Source organism: Lytechinus pictus, chromosome 11 (assembly GCF_037042905.1).
Source record: "Lytechinus pictus isolate F3 Inbred chromosome 11, Lp3.0, whole genome shotgun sequence".
NCBI classification, from domain to species: domain Eukaryota; kingdom Metazoa; phylum Echinodermata; class Echinoidea; order Temnopleuroida; family Toxopneustidae; genus Lytechinus; species Lytechinus pictus.
The window spans coordinates 6111041-6129888 of NC_087255.1; the positions used below are offsets into that span (position 1 = coordinate 6111041).

General features: G+C 36.4%; 1 protein-coding gene across 1 annotated transcript in view; it reads left to right on the forward strand.

Moving 5' to 3' along the window:
* The first annotated feature begins 490 nt into the window (after positions 1-490).
* Positions 491-18848, forward strand: part of LOC129271340 (protein patched homolog 1-like) — a 33461-nt gene continuing 15103 nt past the window's right edge. The window contains exons 1-10 of the mRNA XM_064106512.1: positions 491-680; positions 3073-3142; positions 3903-4000; positions 8801-8915; positions 9324-9416; positions 9844-9965; positions 11767-11914; positions 12817-12948; positions 13833-13991; positions 17169-17261. Of these exons, the coding sequence (XP_063962582.1) occupies positions 670-680; positions 3073-3142; positions 3903-4000; positions 8801-8915; positions 9324-9416; positions 9844-9965; positions 11767-11914; positions 12817-12948; positions 13833-13991; positions 17169-17261 (1041 nt within the window). The 5' untranslated portion in view covers positions 491-669. The remainder of the gene's footprint in view (positions 681-3072; positions 3143-3902; positions 4001-8800; positions 8916-9323; positions 9417-9843; positions 9966-11766; positions 11915-12816; positions 12949-13832; positions 13992-17168; positions 17262-18848) is intronic.

Sequence of the window (18848 nt, forward strand, 5' to 3'; positions counted from 1 at the left end):
TAGAATGTCCATTTTGATTTGATGGATGTTAGTGGAGTTTGGTCTTTGAAACTGACTTCAGAGGTTTCTGTTTTTCTCGATTCATATTATTTAATTATCTATTCAAATTTGTTTATTTAAGCCTGTCTTATCATTTATGTTTTGTTTATTCATTAAGTTTTATTATATATAGATTTTGTTTATTGTTATTTATTTATTCATTTTTTTTGGGGGGAGGGGGTAGTTTCAATTTTTTCAATCACCAGCAAAATTTAATTCCTATCTTCTGGGTATATTTATTAATAAATGGGGGGGGGGATGGTTGACATAGTGTTCATGAAGTGTTGTATAAATTACTTTGGAGTCTCACCTTTTTCCTATGTTTTATAGACCGATCAATTCCAAATGATTATAGGGTATGAATGTTATGGTAGAAAATATATTGTATTGTAACTTTGGATCATGTGCATTGTTTTTCATTAAATTTTTCTCTCTTTTTTCATTTGTGCAGTTGGAGGGAGGTTAGAGCAGGAATTGGAGTACACAGAAGCAACGTTGGGAGCGGGCTGGGGTGCAACAAGCCAAATAATCGTGCAAACGCCAAAGAAAGATGGGGAAAACATCCTTACACAATCGGCCTTACTGCAACATGTCAGGTCGGCCGTTCTTGCGACGCAAGTTGAAGTCGACATGTACGGAGTGTAAGTAGCACATTTTGTTATTTGTTGGTCCTTAGAACGAAAGTTAAGGTTTAAATCGATAGGACCTATATTCTGTAGGCCTAGCTTATGGAAAATGCATTCAAGTTATTATTTTGATTTGTGATATTCACTTTCATTTTCATTCTTTCATTTATTATTTGATTCATTCATCCATTCATCCATCTATTCATTTATCTATCCATCCCATTCATCCATTCCTGAAAATTGTATAGCCTACGTGTAGATGTTCCTGTGTGTTTTGGTGACACTTGCAGCATCAAAGCCTATAGGCTATGTTCTGAAATTCTGAAATTTTACAATTTTGTGTGAAGAATCATTAGATAATTTTACATGCCATGTAACTGACAATCGCATGAATTGTAATAAGAAAAAAGTCTGTGATAATGCCTAATGGACTAAGTTTTGATGTTTGACCCCCAAGGCCCCCCCCCCCCCATCGCCCCCTCCTTCAGCACACCCACCTACTTCCTACCCACATCCTCACCATACCGGAGCAAGACAGGGGTAATAGAGTCGCCCCATGGTAAATAGCTGGCTGGGTTAGACGGGCACTTTGATCCTTGTGGTGGCCCAACCAACAGGCAGGCACTAACTCAATTACGGTGGATGAAATTCTCTAGGATTGTACCCCACTAATAGAACCAAGACTAGTCAAATACTTTTGCGGAGTGGTTATGATATCACATGCCTGTATTTACAGAGGTCATTTTGATGTTGGTTTGTGCAATTGTGCTCCATATTTATGCAATGTATAGGCCTACATGTTTAGTAGGTGCTCCCTCACCCATGATACAAAAAATGATGTTATCCATGTAGTTAGAAACCCATTAAAGATTGAAGATAAGTTATTTGGATGTGATGAAATCAACAATGTAGAATAAGTTTTTGAAACTTTTGAGTACATTAGCTGATGGTAAATTTCTTGAATTAAAAAGAGTGAAATACATGTAACTGTTTAAATCAATCATGAAAAGTACTCACAGTTTTATAATGTTTACTGTTTTAAGTTAACATAAACCTAATAGTACCAAGTAATATAATTCAACTGCAAACTTTATTTTGATGTGAAGTCATGAAAGTGAAATGAAGTAATGATAATAACAAAAATACTTGTATTTAAGAGACGCCAGTCACATTTGTATCATAGCCTTTGCAAAAAGTTACATTGAATGCAGTAGAAGATAATATTAACATAATAATAAAACCATGCAACGAAAATACATCAATCATGCATCTAAGAAATTTGTCACTCGTGCTTAGTGCCCCTCAGACTCTTGGCTCTTGATGTCAGGCTGCTGGAGTTGTGGTCAATCCAATCAACACCTTCCAAGGGAAGAACTGCTTGGAATTGTTTGGGGGCAAGCATAGATCATGATAGATGATAATGCTAATGTGATGTTCCAGATGGGTGTCATATTGAAGGAGTCGGTGACGTCCAGTATCACGTTTCAAAACAGAGAACACCCAGAATGCTACTCGTGTTCCATCACTGATGCCATCAGTTATCTCTTTTCCTTTCTCTTGCTCTCTCTCTATGACACTGTTCTCACTACCTTACTACAACTAGTTTACTGGAAACTAGTTTAACGTGTAATGAGAACGGTCGAAGCGATCTTCCAAACCGGTTCATAAAACCATCTCGCGATGTAGATTTCAAGATTGCTTTGCCTCGTTAAGCTGGTTTTAGCGTAAGTGAGGATGCAAGCGTTCTTCTGGTAGCGATCTTTGCACATTTTGAGCGCGCTACTCATGACAGGTGTAGAATGCCTATGCTGCGGTTTCGAATTTCGCGCGAAACATGTCACCCCACTGAGAGCGTTTCCATATCAACAAGATCGCTTTATGTGAAGTGATTTTGAAAACCGCTTTTGGGTGATCAAATGGGAACGCTAGCAAAGCGATCTTCCAAACTGGTTTCCCAAACCGGTTTCCAGTAAACTAGATTTAGAAAGCGGAATGGGAACGGTGTCTTTTTCTAACTCCCTATAAAGATCTTTCTAATTACTATTGCCATTTCTTTCTCTCTCTCTCTCTCTCTGAAGCCCCTCTTACAATAGGTGGTGCAACTGCTTACAACCGGTGCTATTGTTTGCATCATATATCATGACCAAATGATCGCAAGAGCAATTGTGAAAGCCCCTACTCTCCTGCTCTTACTCTCTATTTTCTTTCTCTTTCTCTAGCTTTCACTTTCTCATGCTCTCAAGTTTGGGATTGAATTTATTTAAATTGATTGGGTAGCTCTGAAATATTATCTGAAGACCACCAATACAACACCCTGTTCACATTCGAGCACTATTGCCAAAAAAAAAGTATTGTGCATTTTCATTTAATTGCAATGTTTCTCTTCTTTCTTTTGTTTTATTTGCAGTACATGGAGTTTTAAAGATGTATGTTTCATAACAGAGTATCCTAGCTTTGAAGACCATTTAATAGATAGTGTGAGTATTTGATTACAATATTCTAGAAATATGATATAATTTTTTTTTATCATGAATTTCGAAGAATTGTTCTCAAATTTATTTAAAGAAATATCAATCTTGCTTCATTAAATTTGCTTTGGTCACTCTTCATTTGCAGTGATTACAAAAGTTTTTATCTCAGGCAATTAGGGTTTACATGGAGACAAGACTGCATTATATTGTTGAATTGATATCTCTGGATTCTGTTGCATTGAAATAAAAAAACAAAAACTATTGATAGCAGGGCTGGATCCATATCACAAAACTAAGCATTGATTTATGTATTTACTGTTTGACCACATCCTGCACACCCTATGTCAGCGAACTTTGAAATTTAACCTTACTAGGTGATCTGTCAATCGACAGATCAACTATTAATTTCGTACGAATTTTCTTTTTTATTTCTTTCTTTATTTATTTATTATTTATTTTTATTTTTCCGCCCTTTTCTTGTTGCCATAAAATCTCAAAATCTACATCATCAATTATCTTCAAAATATCATCAGATATGGGGACTTATCCTGTCATCTGTATGAAACCAGTTCAAGGTCAAAAGGTCATCGTGACGCCATTTTGTAAATTCACATTATCAATCATATCTTCATTATCAATTATCAAAAATTAACTATATTTTTATAATATTCTTTATAGCCTACGTACAACCACAACATTGTACGATCCTTTAATGTTCCGCCTCTTATTTTATGTATTTCAAATGTTCTTTTTTTGGTATCTACAGATTATAGAGAACATTATTCCTTGTACAATAATCACGCCATTGGACTGCTTCTGGGAAGGAGCCAAGCTACTTGGGCCTGAAAGGCCTATTCAAATACCGTAAGTACCTCCTATATTATTTTTGTGGGTGCCTCCTATATTACATTATACTCGTTGGTGCATCATGGTCTAATGGTTCTGACTCTCCCCTTTGAAACAGAGGGTCGCGTGGGTTCGAATCCTAGCCATGGCATGTTTTCTTTCAGCCAGAAATTTATCCACACTGTGCTGCACTCGACCCAGGTGAGATGAATGGGTACCCGGCAGGACTAATTCCTTGCATGCACTGAGCGCCGGTGATGGTAGCTCGAGCTAAAGCCGGGGTAATAATAGCAGCGCTTTGTATCCTCAGGCTAAAAGCGCTTTATAAATCCAGCTATTTTTATTATTATTATTACAAGAAAATGAATAAATGTATGATCATATAAATAACTTTTTAAAGTCATGTAATATGCAGAGGTGGTATGGCTCAGTGGATACGCAGCCGGACTATGAATCGCATTGTTCAGGGTTCAAATCCCATTTTAGCCCTTGCATCATTTGACAAGGTGTGTTTCAAAATTTCCCACTCTGATGTTTCCCCTTTATTTGACTGATTTTGTTGTTTGGCCTATTATCATCATGTACAGTTGTGCTCCAAAGTTAGTGAACCCCACCACAAAATGCACTCCTTCATGCCGAGTGTTGAATGCCGACAACAACACTACAATGTTCAGCGAGCCAAGAGAAACAAACTTCATTAGATGTAATATTTTATCACCTGACTTCAAAACCCACGATTAAATATCTAAAACATGGCCGAGGTGGGGTTCACTAACTTTTGAGCACCACTGCATATATGTCTCGATACGTTTCCCTATTTGTTTTGTGAACTTGGATGATACAGTAAGCAAAGTTTGTGATAAAACTGTCATTTGCCTTAGTGCCCTTATCCACGTTAAATTTTTGTGTGAAGGGTTTATTATTGCATTGGAAATGTTCCAGGGCCCCGTCTTACAATCAATCGTAACTCTATGGAAATCCATCAGTGTCATAATTTCTTCTACAGAAAATTTGTAAAATGTCCCTTGTAAACAAAGGAGAACACACCAAATTGTCAAGAAATCAATGAATTTATGGATATACATTCATATCTAGAATTTTTTTTGAACAAACATGCATTTTAAATGTTGACCTTGCTGGCTTCCCATAGTTGCGATTGATCAGATCAATCGCAACTCTTCGTAAGACAGGCCCCTGGTATAGTTAAGACAATATTTTGATTTTGTGGGTAACAACAGGTTAAAGGCCAGAGGTTATTCAGGACCCCCTGAGAGCTGCCAGTTTTTCCACTAAACATGGCCAAAGAAATGCAGCTTGTGCAAGAGAGTCCTTTCCAAATCCCCTATGCCCTTAATAGAGAGAGCATACTGCATATTAGCTAAAAGAAGCAATAGCTTGTTGGAAATTTGGGTTTTTCCCTCTTTCCTATTTTTGTTTTCTTATTAAATTTTTTGTTGGGTGTGGTTGAGATATTCAAAATGAATGAAAAGTATTTTTTAAAGAAATTTTGGGATGTTACTTGTGGTCATTAAATTGGCAATGCAATGTATAGTTTATGGAGAGGCTTAGCAAAATAAGAAAGTATTTATAAGGTCATACATATATACAGAACCTATGAGATGTAAGGGGTGAGGTAAAGCCAACCTGGAAAAGTCCCCCTGGAAAAGCTAAATTTTAATTTCTTAGACTTGGTCTAGATTGTACTGTGTTTGTAAATGTGCTTACCAGAATACATAGGGCCTATGTAATGTTATCAATACAAGGTAAAAAAACATTAACAAAAAAAAAACACATTAAGCTCGACTGTCTTGAAAGATAAAATCGTTGGCACGCAATTATTCGCTTTTCATATGTACTGAGAATTAAAAAAACAGATTGCCCTTTTTTAAATTTCTTTTCTTTGCAGAGTTTGGGAGTTGCCAAAGTCAATTTACTTCTTCGATTTTTCATAGAATGAAAGGACTTTGTGCACCTGTTGAGTTCTTTATAGCTCAGGTTCTTGTTAAGTAGGCAAAAAAAAGGAGAAATCATGTGGATCCAATTGGTGGTCATTCACCCTGTCACATTGTCACATGTTCCTGGAATTCGACCCGTTTTTCAGATAATAAACAGAGAAATTCCACACGGATGCGCATTGTTCGATGGTGTTCTCGCTGTTTAGATCGTGTTCAGTTCATTTCACATTGAAGTTTATACTTGCATTGTAGTTTATACTGACATCGTGATTCCTAAATAGTAAACAAAGTTTCAATTTTGGCAGAAGTTCATTAGTGTTTCACCTTGTTTGATGGGGATTTTAATTCCTAATTTTGATTCATTTCATCTCGTATATGATTTGTTGTATGTTAGTTACATTTTATCATATTTGAGTCATAAATTATTCTTATCTGAGTTATATTTATCTTGTTTGAGTAACATTTAATCTCAAATCTATTAAAATTCATCTATTGATGATAACAGTTTTTGTTTTTGAATAATGTAACTGTTTTTTTTATACATAATTATGCTGCAATGAATGAGTGAAACTGAGTGAATTGTATTATAAAACTCTCCTTACTAGTTGGGCTGAAGCAATGTAATATGGATTATGAATGTTAGCTAAAATATTGTCAAAAACATTAATATACATTCATTGTGAAAATAAGCTAATGATTTGTTATTCCTTGGGATTCTGAAAAATATGAGTTAACTCTATAGGCCTCTATCTAAATTATCACTCATTTTAATGTTCTGTTAAAATCAAGCTCAGAAAAATCTTATCCAAAGTAATAATAATAATAGCTATTTTTTGTAGCACTTTTCCCATAATGGCCCAAAGTGCTTTGCAGCATATTATTACCCGTGTTATCGGATCCTTGCATGCCCACATGCAATGTATGCACTTTCTCCACTTCCTGGGGAGCATTCCAACAAGAGTTCCAAGACTCAATTGCTGGGCATACTACATAGGCTTTCGCATCCTATCGGGTTCGAATTTAGAACCTGGGTTCGCGAGTGGCAAAGTGTGGATTAACGCCTTGCCAAAGGTCGCTAGACAGCGATGGGATTCGAACTCACAGCCCTCTGTTTTCAAGGCGAGAGTCAGAACCACTACACTACGGCTCTTCAACCGCCTTGGCATTTAAGGGTGCATTTATGTGCCACATTTTTACCCTAGAATCATGATTCTGCAGAATCACGATTGCGTTTAGTCAAAATTGCAAATAAACGTCTTTCAAATTACAAACATGAAACACGGAAAATGGGGCGTTTGGAAAGACGTTTCTGTCGAATCAAGAACGAAAAAGGTTGTATAAACGCAATCGTGATTTGAATCATGATATTATGACGTCACTGTGTCGGGCTTCTCTCGGTTTGACTCTTTCCAAGCTCAAGGCGCGTGCTATAAAAGTTGACCTATACTTTCGCTGTCAAACTGCGCACTGGATCGGCCCGAATCCGAGGAGAAACGTTGATTCTGTGGTATTGTGATTCATGTTTGTGTTTTGAATCATGATTCAAATCATGATTCTGGCTTGAGGTTGCATAAACGCAGTCTTATTTTATAGGATATTCCCCTTAACCTCCTACTGTGGGTGGTAGGAATATGCAAATGGGGTGCCAAGTCACTGAACTCAACCCTGCCATTCGCTTGAGGTGTTAAGGGCATTCCAGGTCAAAACTGGTCAACCAAGAGGTTCCATTGATTGGACTTTTTTTTATAGATTTATAAGATGAATGCCTTGGGAGAAAGGCTCCAGAGACACTGTTTGTTTTGACTTTGTAATTTTTACTTTTAATTTTCAATATTTTTAAATTGCTGTTTTCTTTGTTGAATCATATTTTGCAAATTAGATTATTAAATGGCATGGTAAGAAATGAATCTTGGGGCTCTTCCGCAAGCTGTTCGTGAATTTACAAATAACTACTTTTAAATGGCTCCAACATGGCAAGCAGTTAATTTCGAAAGTTTCAATCACATTGAGTAACTAGGCCTATATTTGAAACTGTCTCTTTATTCTCCACCTGCCTTTTAAATTTTTGCTGGATTTTTGCCACATTTCGATTGAGGTAAATCGGAACTACAGTCATTTATTACGATTGTTCATTACGTTGTGCCTTACTTTACAAACGGCTTTATGAACCTTCCTCTAGGACACGTATGTCAATTGTCAAATCACTGTCTTGCATTTCTCCCAGCAAATTGGCAACATGCCCCATGTGATCAAAGTGGTTACATATGTACTGGATGATATCGATAAGGCTATGACAGACTTGTCGGCGTTGAATCTTTAACAAGGATGAATGTTCATCGCCTATAATAGATCCTGTCTCGTTGAAAAAATGTTATCAATGTTGTCAATGGCACATTGCAAACTGACCGACAGGTGTCTTCTAATTGGTCAAGAGCAAATCTGTGATAGACTGCCAGGTTTCTTAATCAATGATAAGTTATGTGAAACCTGGTCCTGTACCTTGTTTCATATATTTGTTTGAATATAATAAGGAAAAAAACAATTGTCGGAAGTGACTTTCCTCTTTGCCTGTGATTTGTCATAAGAAGTTAGCTTCTGTCATTGAGAAGTTTATAAAAGGTATGATGGATGGAATTTGTTATCAATTGCAAACCGATGCTAGTATAGGCTACTATAATCTATCAAAATCCTGCCATGTTATTGTTCAAGAGAAATTTATCAACTTTTTATTGACAAATATGAAACTCTAACTATTTGTAGATGATCACCCGCCCCATGTACAAGAAGATACAATTCAAATAAGATTAGCAATCTGATTCTAAAGTCTAATTACCAATTTTTATAATGATTCTTATCATTTCAGAAATTATAACAAAACCCTAAGATGGACCACTTTGGACCCTCTTGGGCTTCTTCAAATTTTTGAGGGTTACGAGGAGTACTTCTCGCCGGAAGCCTTCAGAGATATTATAAATAGAGTGAGTATTCTAATTGGAGTGGGTATTAAATAGAATAGAATATTAAGCGTGAAAATATCTTAAGTTATGCATATTTTTAAAGGTACAATTTTTTTTTACATACACATTTTTAAAGTTGTTATGAAGAATTCAGTCAATACTATGTTCCAATCAAATCAATAACTTACTACAAAAAAAAATTGTTTTTCAAGCAGTGATATGTATCATTTAGTTTAATGAGTTAAGTTTATGTCCACGTTGCTGTAGGCATGAGTGCCTGTTCATTGATCATACCATATTCAGTATCGATTAATTTAGAAGTGTTCTATTCTTTGCTAGATGACCATCTATGAATTGCTTGTTCCTTTTTTTCTTGGAACTTTTCAGATTATATGTTCTAAATCATTCTCTTTTCCCTTTGTTTTTCAGACGGGTATTGGGCATGCCTATCAAGTGAAACCTTGTCTAAATCCTTTAGATCAGGAATGTCCTGACATGGCACCCAACAAATTATCGGGAGAGGTAAGCAAGATATTTCTTAGTCTTATCCGTTTCTAAAAACTGTCCAGAAAGTTCTTCTCTTGGTCTCTCTCTTTTCAATTGTTTAATATTCATATTCAGTCTTTTCTAGATACATGATGATAACATCTCCCTTTAAATAAAGGCCTTTTAAGAAATAAAAAAAATATTTCATGGAAGTTTTGACTTTTGAGACCATTATACTTCATCTGGCATACAATTAATTTGAGATGAACATTGTGTAAATTGATTGATGTAGTTCAAATAAATACAGATAAAAATTGCATGAATTTGTACTTGAAATAAAGTTTAGAGTTCAAATAAATACAGATAAAAATTGCATGAATTTGTACTTGAAATAAAGTTTAGATAAGGACTGGCAGAATAGGAATACTTGACTCCAAAATCATTTCATTTGTGGTTTTTGCAGATCCCAAATATTGCAGCTCATTTAACAGGTGGCTGTGCAGGGTTTGCCAGCCGCTACATGCAGTGGCCGGAAGAACTCTTGATCGGGGGAGTCTCCAAGAATCAGAATGGCTCAGTACAGAGGTGAGTTGGACCCATCATATTCTCAGTCAAGTTTGGAATTTACCAAAGGCAGCGCGACACTGGCACTGGTCCGACGGTCCCAGACCAGTAAAAATTGCTGTTGGGCCAGTACCTTTTCAGAAATACCCAGATATACTGGTCCGACATGACCAGTAAAAATATATCAAACTGATACAAATGATCTTTTCTCCTCTTTTGTAAATTATAAAAATGGCTCTCCAAAATTGGGAAATTGCTCTAATAAATTATGTTGTGAGTATGTACTGTTTATTTGAATTGGGGGGGGGGGGGGGATAAAATCAATAAACGACAGCATAATAATTTCTAATGTTTTTATTTATTTTGTGGGACCAGTAAATTTTAGGTTCAGACCAGTAAAAAGTTGAAAATCTGGGTATCTACTGGTCGACATGAATAGGTTGGACCAGGAGTAAAAAGTGTTAGTGTGGAGCCCTGCCAAAGGCCAAGTTGGTCCAAGTTTATCGGACATGTTGAGCTTGAGAACAATCAAACAAGCGTAATGCTGAAAATTTAATCAAACTTGGATGTTAAACATTAAGAAAGATATGACATTTACTAGTTTTACAGATATTTATGTAGGGACTGCATTATGTCACACACTCACTATAAATTATGAAATATTCAGGTTTTTTTTTAACTCCTATGATGCAAAACCTATATATTAATAGACCTGATTTGATAGTCTTGAAGAATCACTTTATGTGGTTAGATCTACATGGTAAACAAGTGTATTATACTTTCTAAAATTGTCTTTATTATTATTTTTTAACTCCTATGATGCAAAACCTATATATTAATAGACCTGATTTGATAGTCTTGAAGAATCACTTTATGTGGTTAGATCTACATGGTAAACAAATGTATTATACTTTCTAAAATTGTCATTATTACTTTATGATCTAGGAAATCAAAATGTTATTTATTGTAATGGAATGATAAAGCAAATTTGCAATGACACATATGTCTAATGGGTGAAAGCCAGCTTCTTATTCCTTGGAAATTAGTCAAAAACAGGAATGGAGAATTGTTACATAATAGACAACCCATACTAATTCCTTTCAAACATTTTATTGGCGTGATCATACATTGAGTCTTGAGTAGTTTCCTTTTTATAATTAGAAGCATTAATTGTTGACGGTTAAGGGCTGGCGGGTAACATTATTTCCTTGATTGATGAAGGCTGGCTGAGGATTTGATTTTAAATGAGAACAACTTGCCGTCTACCCTGTCAAAATGGAGGGACTTGTAAGGAGGAAATTGATGATGCATACTGCCCGAAGTGAAATAATGAATTATGTATGTATTGTTTCGCAATGCATGGCAGCAGTTCAAGGATAAGATAAGCCCTCCCCCCTTCCCCCTCCCCTCCTGTCCCCTTCCCCATTCAATCCACTGTTTCCTGTGAATATCTTCTATTGCATGGCAAAAGGGTTAGAATCAGGAACTGCTTCATTTGGAGTTGATTTGTAATCTCTAATGTAAATCCTTTGTTTTTCATGTTTTGCTAATCCTGCACAAGAATTTGATGACTGACCTCAAGGTCTTCCCATGATTATATTCTTTATTTATTTCATCTAAAATCCAGCAGACATGATGTTTTGGGAAATCATCCCCTGTATCTGACTGGTGGAAAGGAACTCATAATATCTCAACAAATTTCTCATCTTTTTGGAAATCGAGGTTGCAAGCCGAAAACTTAAGATAATTCACATTTACTATTCATTAGAATATGTTAAAATTGCAAAAAGCCCTTTAACAAATTTTCCTTTTGGTTTCTCAGTGCTGAGGCGTTACAAACCATTATTCAGCTGAGAGGGGAAAAAGACATGTACGAAGCATGGAAAAATAACATTAAGGTCAGTGAGGTCACATGGACGGACGAAAAAGCGAAAGCTATCCTCAACGAGTGGCAGAGAAAATTTACAGATGTAAGTATTCAGTCGATTTTTCTTCATTGATTTATTTATATCCACAATTAGTTCCCAAACAATTGTTGGGATACAAAAATAATGATCAAAAGTAAATGTTGGAAAACTATAAGTTTCAGATGGAGCAGACTACTTGAGGGAGTAATAAATGGTTACATAGAAATGCATAGGCAAGTGTAAGAATAAGTCTCCAAATGCATAAATTTAGAATGTTTTAAACTTGCATTATGGGACAATCACACTGGCACATTGACACATGGGTGCAATAACATACTGTCAATTGGTTTGGAGTCAATTTCAACTCCAATCCTGAGAGATGAAACAATCGAGCCTAACTAATTCTAAGTCACAATAATGCCTAGAAAAGGAAATATTAAATTTAGGTTCATGTGAATGTTTTGGTGTATGTGAGGTCGAATTATGAATATTCAACTGGAATAAACACCTGTACTGACCGCACAGAAATGTTTTTAGCGTAACAGCGCGCTAATAGAGGCCCTGTTACAACTGGTAATGGGGCAGCGACTCCTCATGTTATAACAATGTATCACACATTGAAATGTTTGACTTCCACAATCCGAAACATGTGACTGCATGGGCTTACTATTAGGCTAACAACGTTTCTGTCCGACCAGCATTGATTAAAAGAAATATAGAGAGTAAGAGACCTACTCAGTTATGCTGCAGTCACATTAAACCCTATGGCGGCCGTACGGCGAGACGAAAACAGCCGTTTTATTCATTTTATTCAAACCACCTAAATGTAGCTGGTTCAAAAAGGTGAAAACAGCTGTTTTCGACTCGCCGTACGGCTGCTGTCGGGGAAATGTGACTGTGGCATTAATAATAAACCATTCCAGTCAGTTTCCGTATATCCTTTCCTACTCTTTTTTCTTGAATAGATTGTGAGGAATAGCACAATAACCAACACAACTCAAAACGTTAATGCTCTCTCGTCCGCCTCGTTAGAGGATCTTCTCCAAGACTTCTCAAGGACCAGTGTTGTTCGGGTTGCTATGGGTTACGCCATCATGGTGAGTGTCATTTCTCAGTAATTGGTAATTTTACTTTTGATCTTATTAATGACTAAAAAATCAGTTGAATTATGAAGGCACTGGTAAAAGTAATCAGGTGTATAATGATTTACCTTTACTTGTACATGTATTTACTTTGTGCAATCTACAAGGGATTAAGAATATGATTATGATTATAGCAAATGACGTTAAACCCAAGGCTCTTAGCATAAAACGTTTGAAATATGGTCACTTCCATAGAAACTAAGAATTTTATTTCCTATTGAGCAGTATAAGCACGATGAAGTGGCCAATATTCCGAATTAAGCTTGATTAACAGTGCAATTCAAACTCTAAATTGTGGTTAAACTATGGACATCCAAATGTAGCACAATTCTCAACAGTAGAGATTCAATTTATCAGCACATTTTGTGCTCGAACTGTTCATGACTACCTGGGAATAATAACTAGGGTAGTTTTATTTGCCATTTTAATAGGCATAAGGAATTATTATTATTATTATTTATATGACCAAATCATGATACAAACATAGATGACATTATACATGGTAAAAACAAACAATACAGAATGGAGCAGTGCTACATGCTGGTCAGGGGTGATAAAAGCATAATAAATAGCTGTTGCTCGGAAGCATATCACCCCCAGAAACACAAGAAATATAAATATTAAATGTGAACAATATTTTATGATGTTTGACTACCCATAATTCAAGCACATATTTAGGACCAGGTACGGCCTAAATTAAACCTGACTTCAGAATACAGGTTACTGTATGAAAATGAAATTTAATCTTCAGAATAAGATTCTCCTTTGAAACATCCTCAGATAACATCAATTGAAACAATTTACTAAATTTTCCATCCTTTTCTTTATTCATTTTCTAGACCATGTATGCTACCCTTACGATGATGAAGCTTTACGATGGTGTTCGGTCCCAAGGAGGACTTGGTCTTTTCGGGGTTCTGCTGGTGGCAGGCTCGGTCGCGGCAGGACTAGGGTTCTGCGCCCTTATTGGCATTGTATTCAATGCATCTACAACTCAGGTTAGCAAAGTTCCTCAATTTCTTTTTTTCTTTTGAAGCTGAGATATGATTAATATTTTATTACGTTTTTTCCTGAACGATAAATGCCATTGATCCAAAACAACAGCAACAGAGTTTAGTCAAATGCATATGTGTTACATTGTGTCCAATGATATGACCTTTTCTTTCGTTATTTTGTTAGATTAATAGCATTAATCATTGAGGAGTGAACTTGATAAACTCTAAAAAGTTTGGGCGCATATGAGTTGCTTCATTTAATGATCCTGTTGTGTTTAAAAACTGGTTTTAGTGATTTTTGATGTTGATAGTGATGTGTTCATTGTTATGAATAATGTTTTTTTTAATTTGTTTTGTTACCCACTGCAACAACATCATGTGTGCATGTGGATGTGTGTTTAAGTGCATTTTGACATAATTGATGTACCTGTATTTGATGACATCTGGTAAAAATATTTGTGTGTGTCAAAAATGTTTTTGGAGAAGAGCGAATAGATATGTGTAAATACCAGCTGTCCAGAAACCAAATTTACTTTTTTCTTAGAGATATCTTCTATCTCTCTCTGTATATTTCCCTGTCTTCTCAACTCATTTTTTAAGCCCACCTACATGTCAAGGGCCCGGGGGGGGGGGAGGTTTCTTGGCTTGTGTGATATCAGAAGCCCGCCTACATGTAAGGGCCATTGGGGGGGGGGGGGCGCTTCTTGGCTTGTATATCAGAAGCCGCCTACATGTCGGGGGGCCCATGGGGGGGAGGGCACTTCTTCGCTAGTATGATATCAGAAGCCCCCCTACATGTCAGGGCCGGGGGGGGGGGGGTTGCCGCTTGGATAGAATATCAGAAGCCCGCCTACATGTCAGGGCCCAAGGGGGGGGGGGGCGCTTCTTCTTGGCTTGTGTGATATCGGAAGCCCACCCACATGTCAGGGCCCATGGTGACATGTTCTATTGTAAATAGACCTGTGATGGAAGTGACATGTGAAATAACATTACATGGAGGCAAGGATCCTCTGCTAATGGCTGAATGTTTGGACTGCTCTATGGGAAGATTGGAGGCAGAGAGAGGAAGAGAGAGGGATGGTGAGAATTGTAAGGGGAGGGGAGAAGTTGAAGAAAATGGAGAAAGAATAAAAGGATAAGATATAAAAAGAAAGAGAAGAGAAAGAAGATAAAAGGCTAAAGAGAAAAGTATATTATGGGAAGGAGAAATAGAAGAGAAAGGAAAGAAATAAGAAAAGGAAAAGAGAAGGGGAGAAAGAGAAGAGAAAAGGGGAGAGGACAGAAAAGAGAACAAGATAGATTGATAGGTAGAGAGATAGACCGAGTGAGAGAGTGGGAAAGTAAAAATAGAGAAAGTGAGAGAGGGACAAGATGGAGAAGAAAAGGGATGTTTGAAATACGATCAATTAAAATATGTCATTCCTGACAAAAAAAATGCCTTACACAATAGCTCAGGAATAGGAAACTGGAGGCATTTCTTGTGTGAAAGACCTAGATTAGAAACCCATTTAGCCCTTTGCATATGAGAACTTTGGTTATGGCCCAGTCACATTTCCCCAAAACCGCCATTATAATATTTTTTTACCAGATACATGTATAGGTGGTTTGAATAAAAATTAATAAAACAGTTATTTTTTACTCGCCACACGGCCGCCGTAGGGGAAATGTGACTGCAGCATTAGTGTCTGTGGAAAATATTTATTGTACTGATTGATAGTAAATCATGTTCTGTTTGTTTAAAGGAAACCAGCACTGTCTATTTCTTTAAAAAGGGGGGTACATGTAGGCTAAGGAGTATATAGTTCACAAGGAACTCTTTTTTCCAAAGTGAAAATGATATGTTTTATTTAACAAAGTGGTAATGTGATCCTAGACATTTACTGAAGAAAAAAAGAGATTGATATCTTGGCTGGTTGGAGGATTTTTTTTTTTTCGTTGGAAGAATTGAAGGACAATTCAGAGGAGAGAGAGAGAGGGAGGGAGAGATGGAGATGGAGAGGAGGAATTCAGCCAGTAAAGTGCAAGGTCGTTTGGTAGAGGGAGCCTTGCATCACTCAACGTACCTAACGAGAGAGGTCAAGGGTCGACGTACCACATTGTGTGAGGGTCTTTGGGAGTGTGTGTTCAGAGATGGCAGAGGTCAACATTTTCTGGGTGTCAATTAAGGAGTGACACCCATGTGGTCTCATAAGATATGAATGTTCCTGCCTGTACCCAGGAAAAAATGTCAGATAAAAAGGAAAAAAGAAAAAAATCAGTGGTTCATTGGATTCCATGGAGTGTTTGTTATTGGATGAAATGTATATCACAATTGGATGGAAGTTTAGATGTAGTTGTGTGGAGGATGAAAAAATATCATTTTCAACTTCCATAAATATGCTTTTCATGTTAGTTGTGAAGGAGATAACAATAGCTTGATCCTCCTAGTATGGCTCTTTTAATTCTCTCACCTGATATCATTATAAATAATAATAGAAATTAAATTTTTTTTAGTTGAACATTTTTATGCATTTCTATGTATAGTGTGACTCCTGGCAAATGTTATTCTTTTAAAAACTTATGTGCAATGTCAATTTGCAATAATCATTTCGAGATCACATTGAGATGAATACTTCTTTGTTGGTTAATTTCAAGATAGGAGCAATAAAACTTATGTATTTAACATCATTAAACGTTCAAACTCAAACTCTAAACCTTTTTAAAGCTTTTCAAAGCTTTAAACTTTTAAATTTGTGTTAAACCTTTTAAATTTGTGATGACCCTTTTTGAACTTCTGTTGAAATCTGTGGATTTTGTGGTTACGACTTGAGTTCGAACAGAATCCAAAAAAATGACCAACCAAGTGTTTGTATGTATGAATATAAAATATGTGCCAGTGGGCTCTGGAAAAAAAAAGTGTAATTGCTGAGAAATGAGCAAAATTAGCACTGAATTCCATATGTTGGGTATGTTTCCAAGCAGTATGTCCCACATATGTCTTAGTGTTGTGTTAGTTATTATAATTATTGGTTTTCAGCTAAGATTTCATGATGTCATAAAGATTAGTTGATTTCAATGTAGCAGATCTATGATAATATGGTGGCAATTAACCTTAATTTTAATAAGAGCTTTCTCATGAAATAATTGTTTGCTGCAATTACTTTCTTTTACCTTGAATGTTCTTTCATATTTTCTTGGCAGGTTTTACCATTTTTAGCTCTAGGAGTCGGAGTGGACGATATGTTTCTCCTGGCCCACACATCTACCTCAATACCCTCAGAAATTCCACTTCGGGTAAGTTGAAAAATTCATTCTTTGCTCTTCTACGGGGGTTTGCTGCAAGAAAATGTTTGCAATCAATTGCAAATTTGTATTGCTACTCTCCTGATTGCAGTTTCTGACAATGCTTCGTAAAAGACCTGGGGCCCGTCTTACAAAGAGTTGTGATTGATCCGATCAATTGCAACTATGGAAAGCCAGCAAAGTCAACATGTAAAATGCACGTTTGTTCAAAAAAATTTCTTGATATGAATGTATTATCCATAAATTCATTGATTTCTTGACAATTTGGTGTGTTCTCATTTGTTTACAAAGGACATTTTGCAAATTTCTTGTAGAAAAATTTATGACACTGATGGATTTCCATAGAGCCACGATTAATTGGATCAAAGACGGGGCCCAGAATTGTTTTAGTGATTCGTTCATGTAAAGATTGTCACTTGGGTGTTAAATCAAAATTGTCTGAAAACAGTCCCCTAAATTCCCAACTCCCTTTTCACTAACTGCAGACATCAATTTTAAGCAGCTGAAGATCATATACTCTGTGCTATAGAGCAATCAAATCTCTGAAATTGATATTTATCTTGCCTGAAATTGGTTTCAAGTAGTCGTGAACATGTTTGTGTGATCGATTTGTCGGCTCTTTTGTGTGGAGTGTTTTGTGTGTTTCCTTGTGAAGTAGTACTATTGTGAAGTGTAGAAAATAATGCTTGAAGGGTGAAAAATGTAGATTTAACATACCATGACCGGAGTACATGGTTACGTCTTGATTTCAGCTTTTTTATGGAAGCTAGACAATATGGTCTAAAGTTGTGGTTAATCTATGGATGGCCGATTGTGTCCAAAATCTCAAACAGTAAATTTAAATTTGACAGTGCAGTTGGTGCTCAGTTAACTCATAACTGTTTGGGAATGATAACTAGTTTCTTCACCATATAAGCCTGGAAAAAATAACACAATAATTATTAGAGAAGTTTATAAAGTTAATACAATTTTAGGATTTTTTTATTCCCATGATTTTAGCACTCGCTTGAATAGACCATGGTATTATAGTTAAACCGGACTCGAGAATTAGGGTCAGTGAGACTTCTTGTTTGTCATTTACATGCCGAGTTCCATTCTGCATTAATGTCGGATCTGTGTCTTTAAATCACGGGTTGTATTGTATTATTGTGAAATCAAATCCCAATGAGAGACGTGGACTTTCTTCTCATTTAGCTTTTGTGGAACAGTAGAATTTAGAAATACCTATGATAACACATGGCCCCCTTGAACTCCACGGAGGAAGAAATGCGAGAGAAACAATACCGGTGGATGGAATTGGGTCTTACCCCATTCCTGCACTGTAGATCGACGTGTGTGGCTTACAGCCTATGCCATGAAGCCGTCATGAAGTGGTATTGGATTACGCCGCTATTGTAGACCTCAGTGTAGTAAGGCATAGTTTAAAGAGAGGGATCATGGAAGAAGGAATGCGATGTGCTCCCGTTGAAAAATGGAGCGTTGAATTTGTTTCGCCGCCGAGAAAGGAGCCAAAAATATGGATGTTATCGGAGATTGTGGTATTGGAGAGAATGAGAAGGGGAAAAGAGTGGGGGAAGG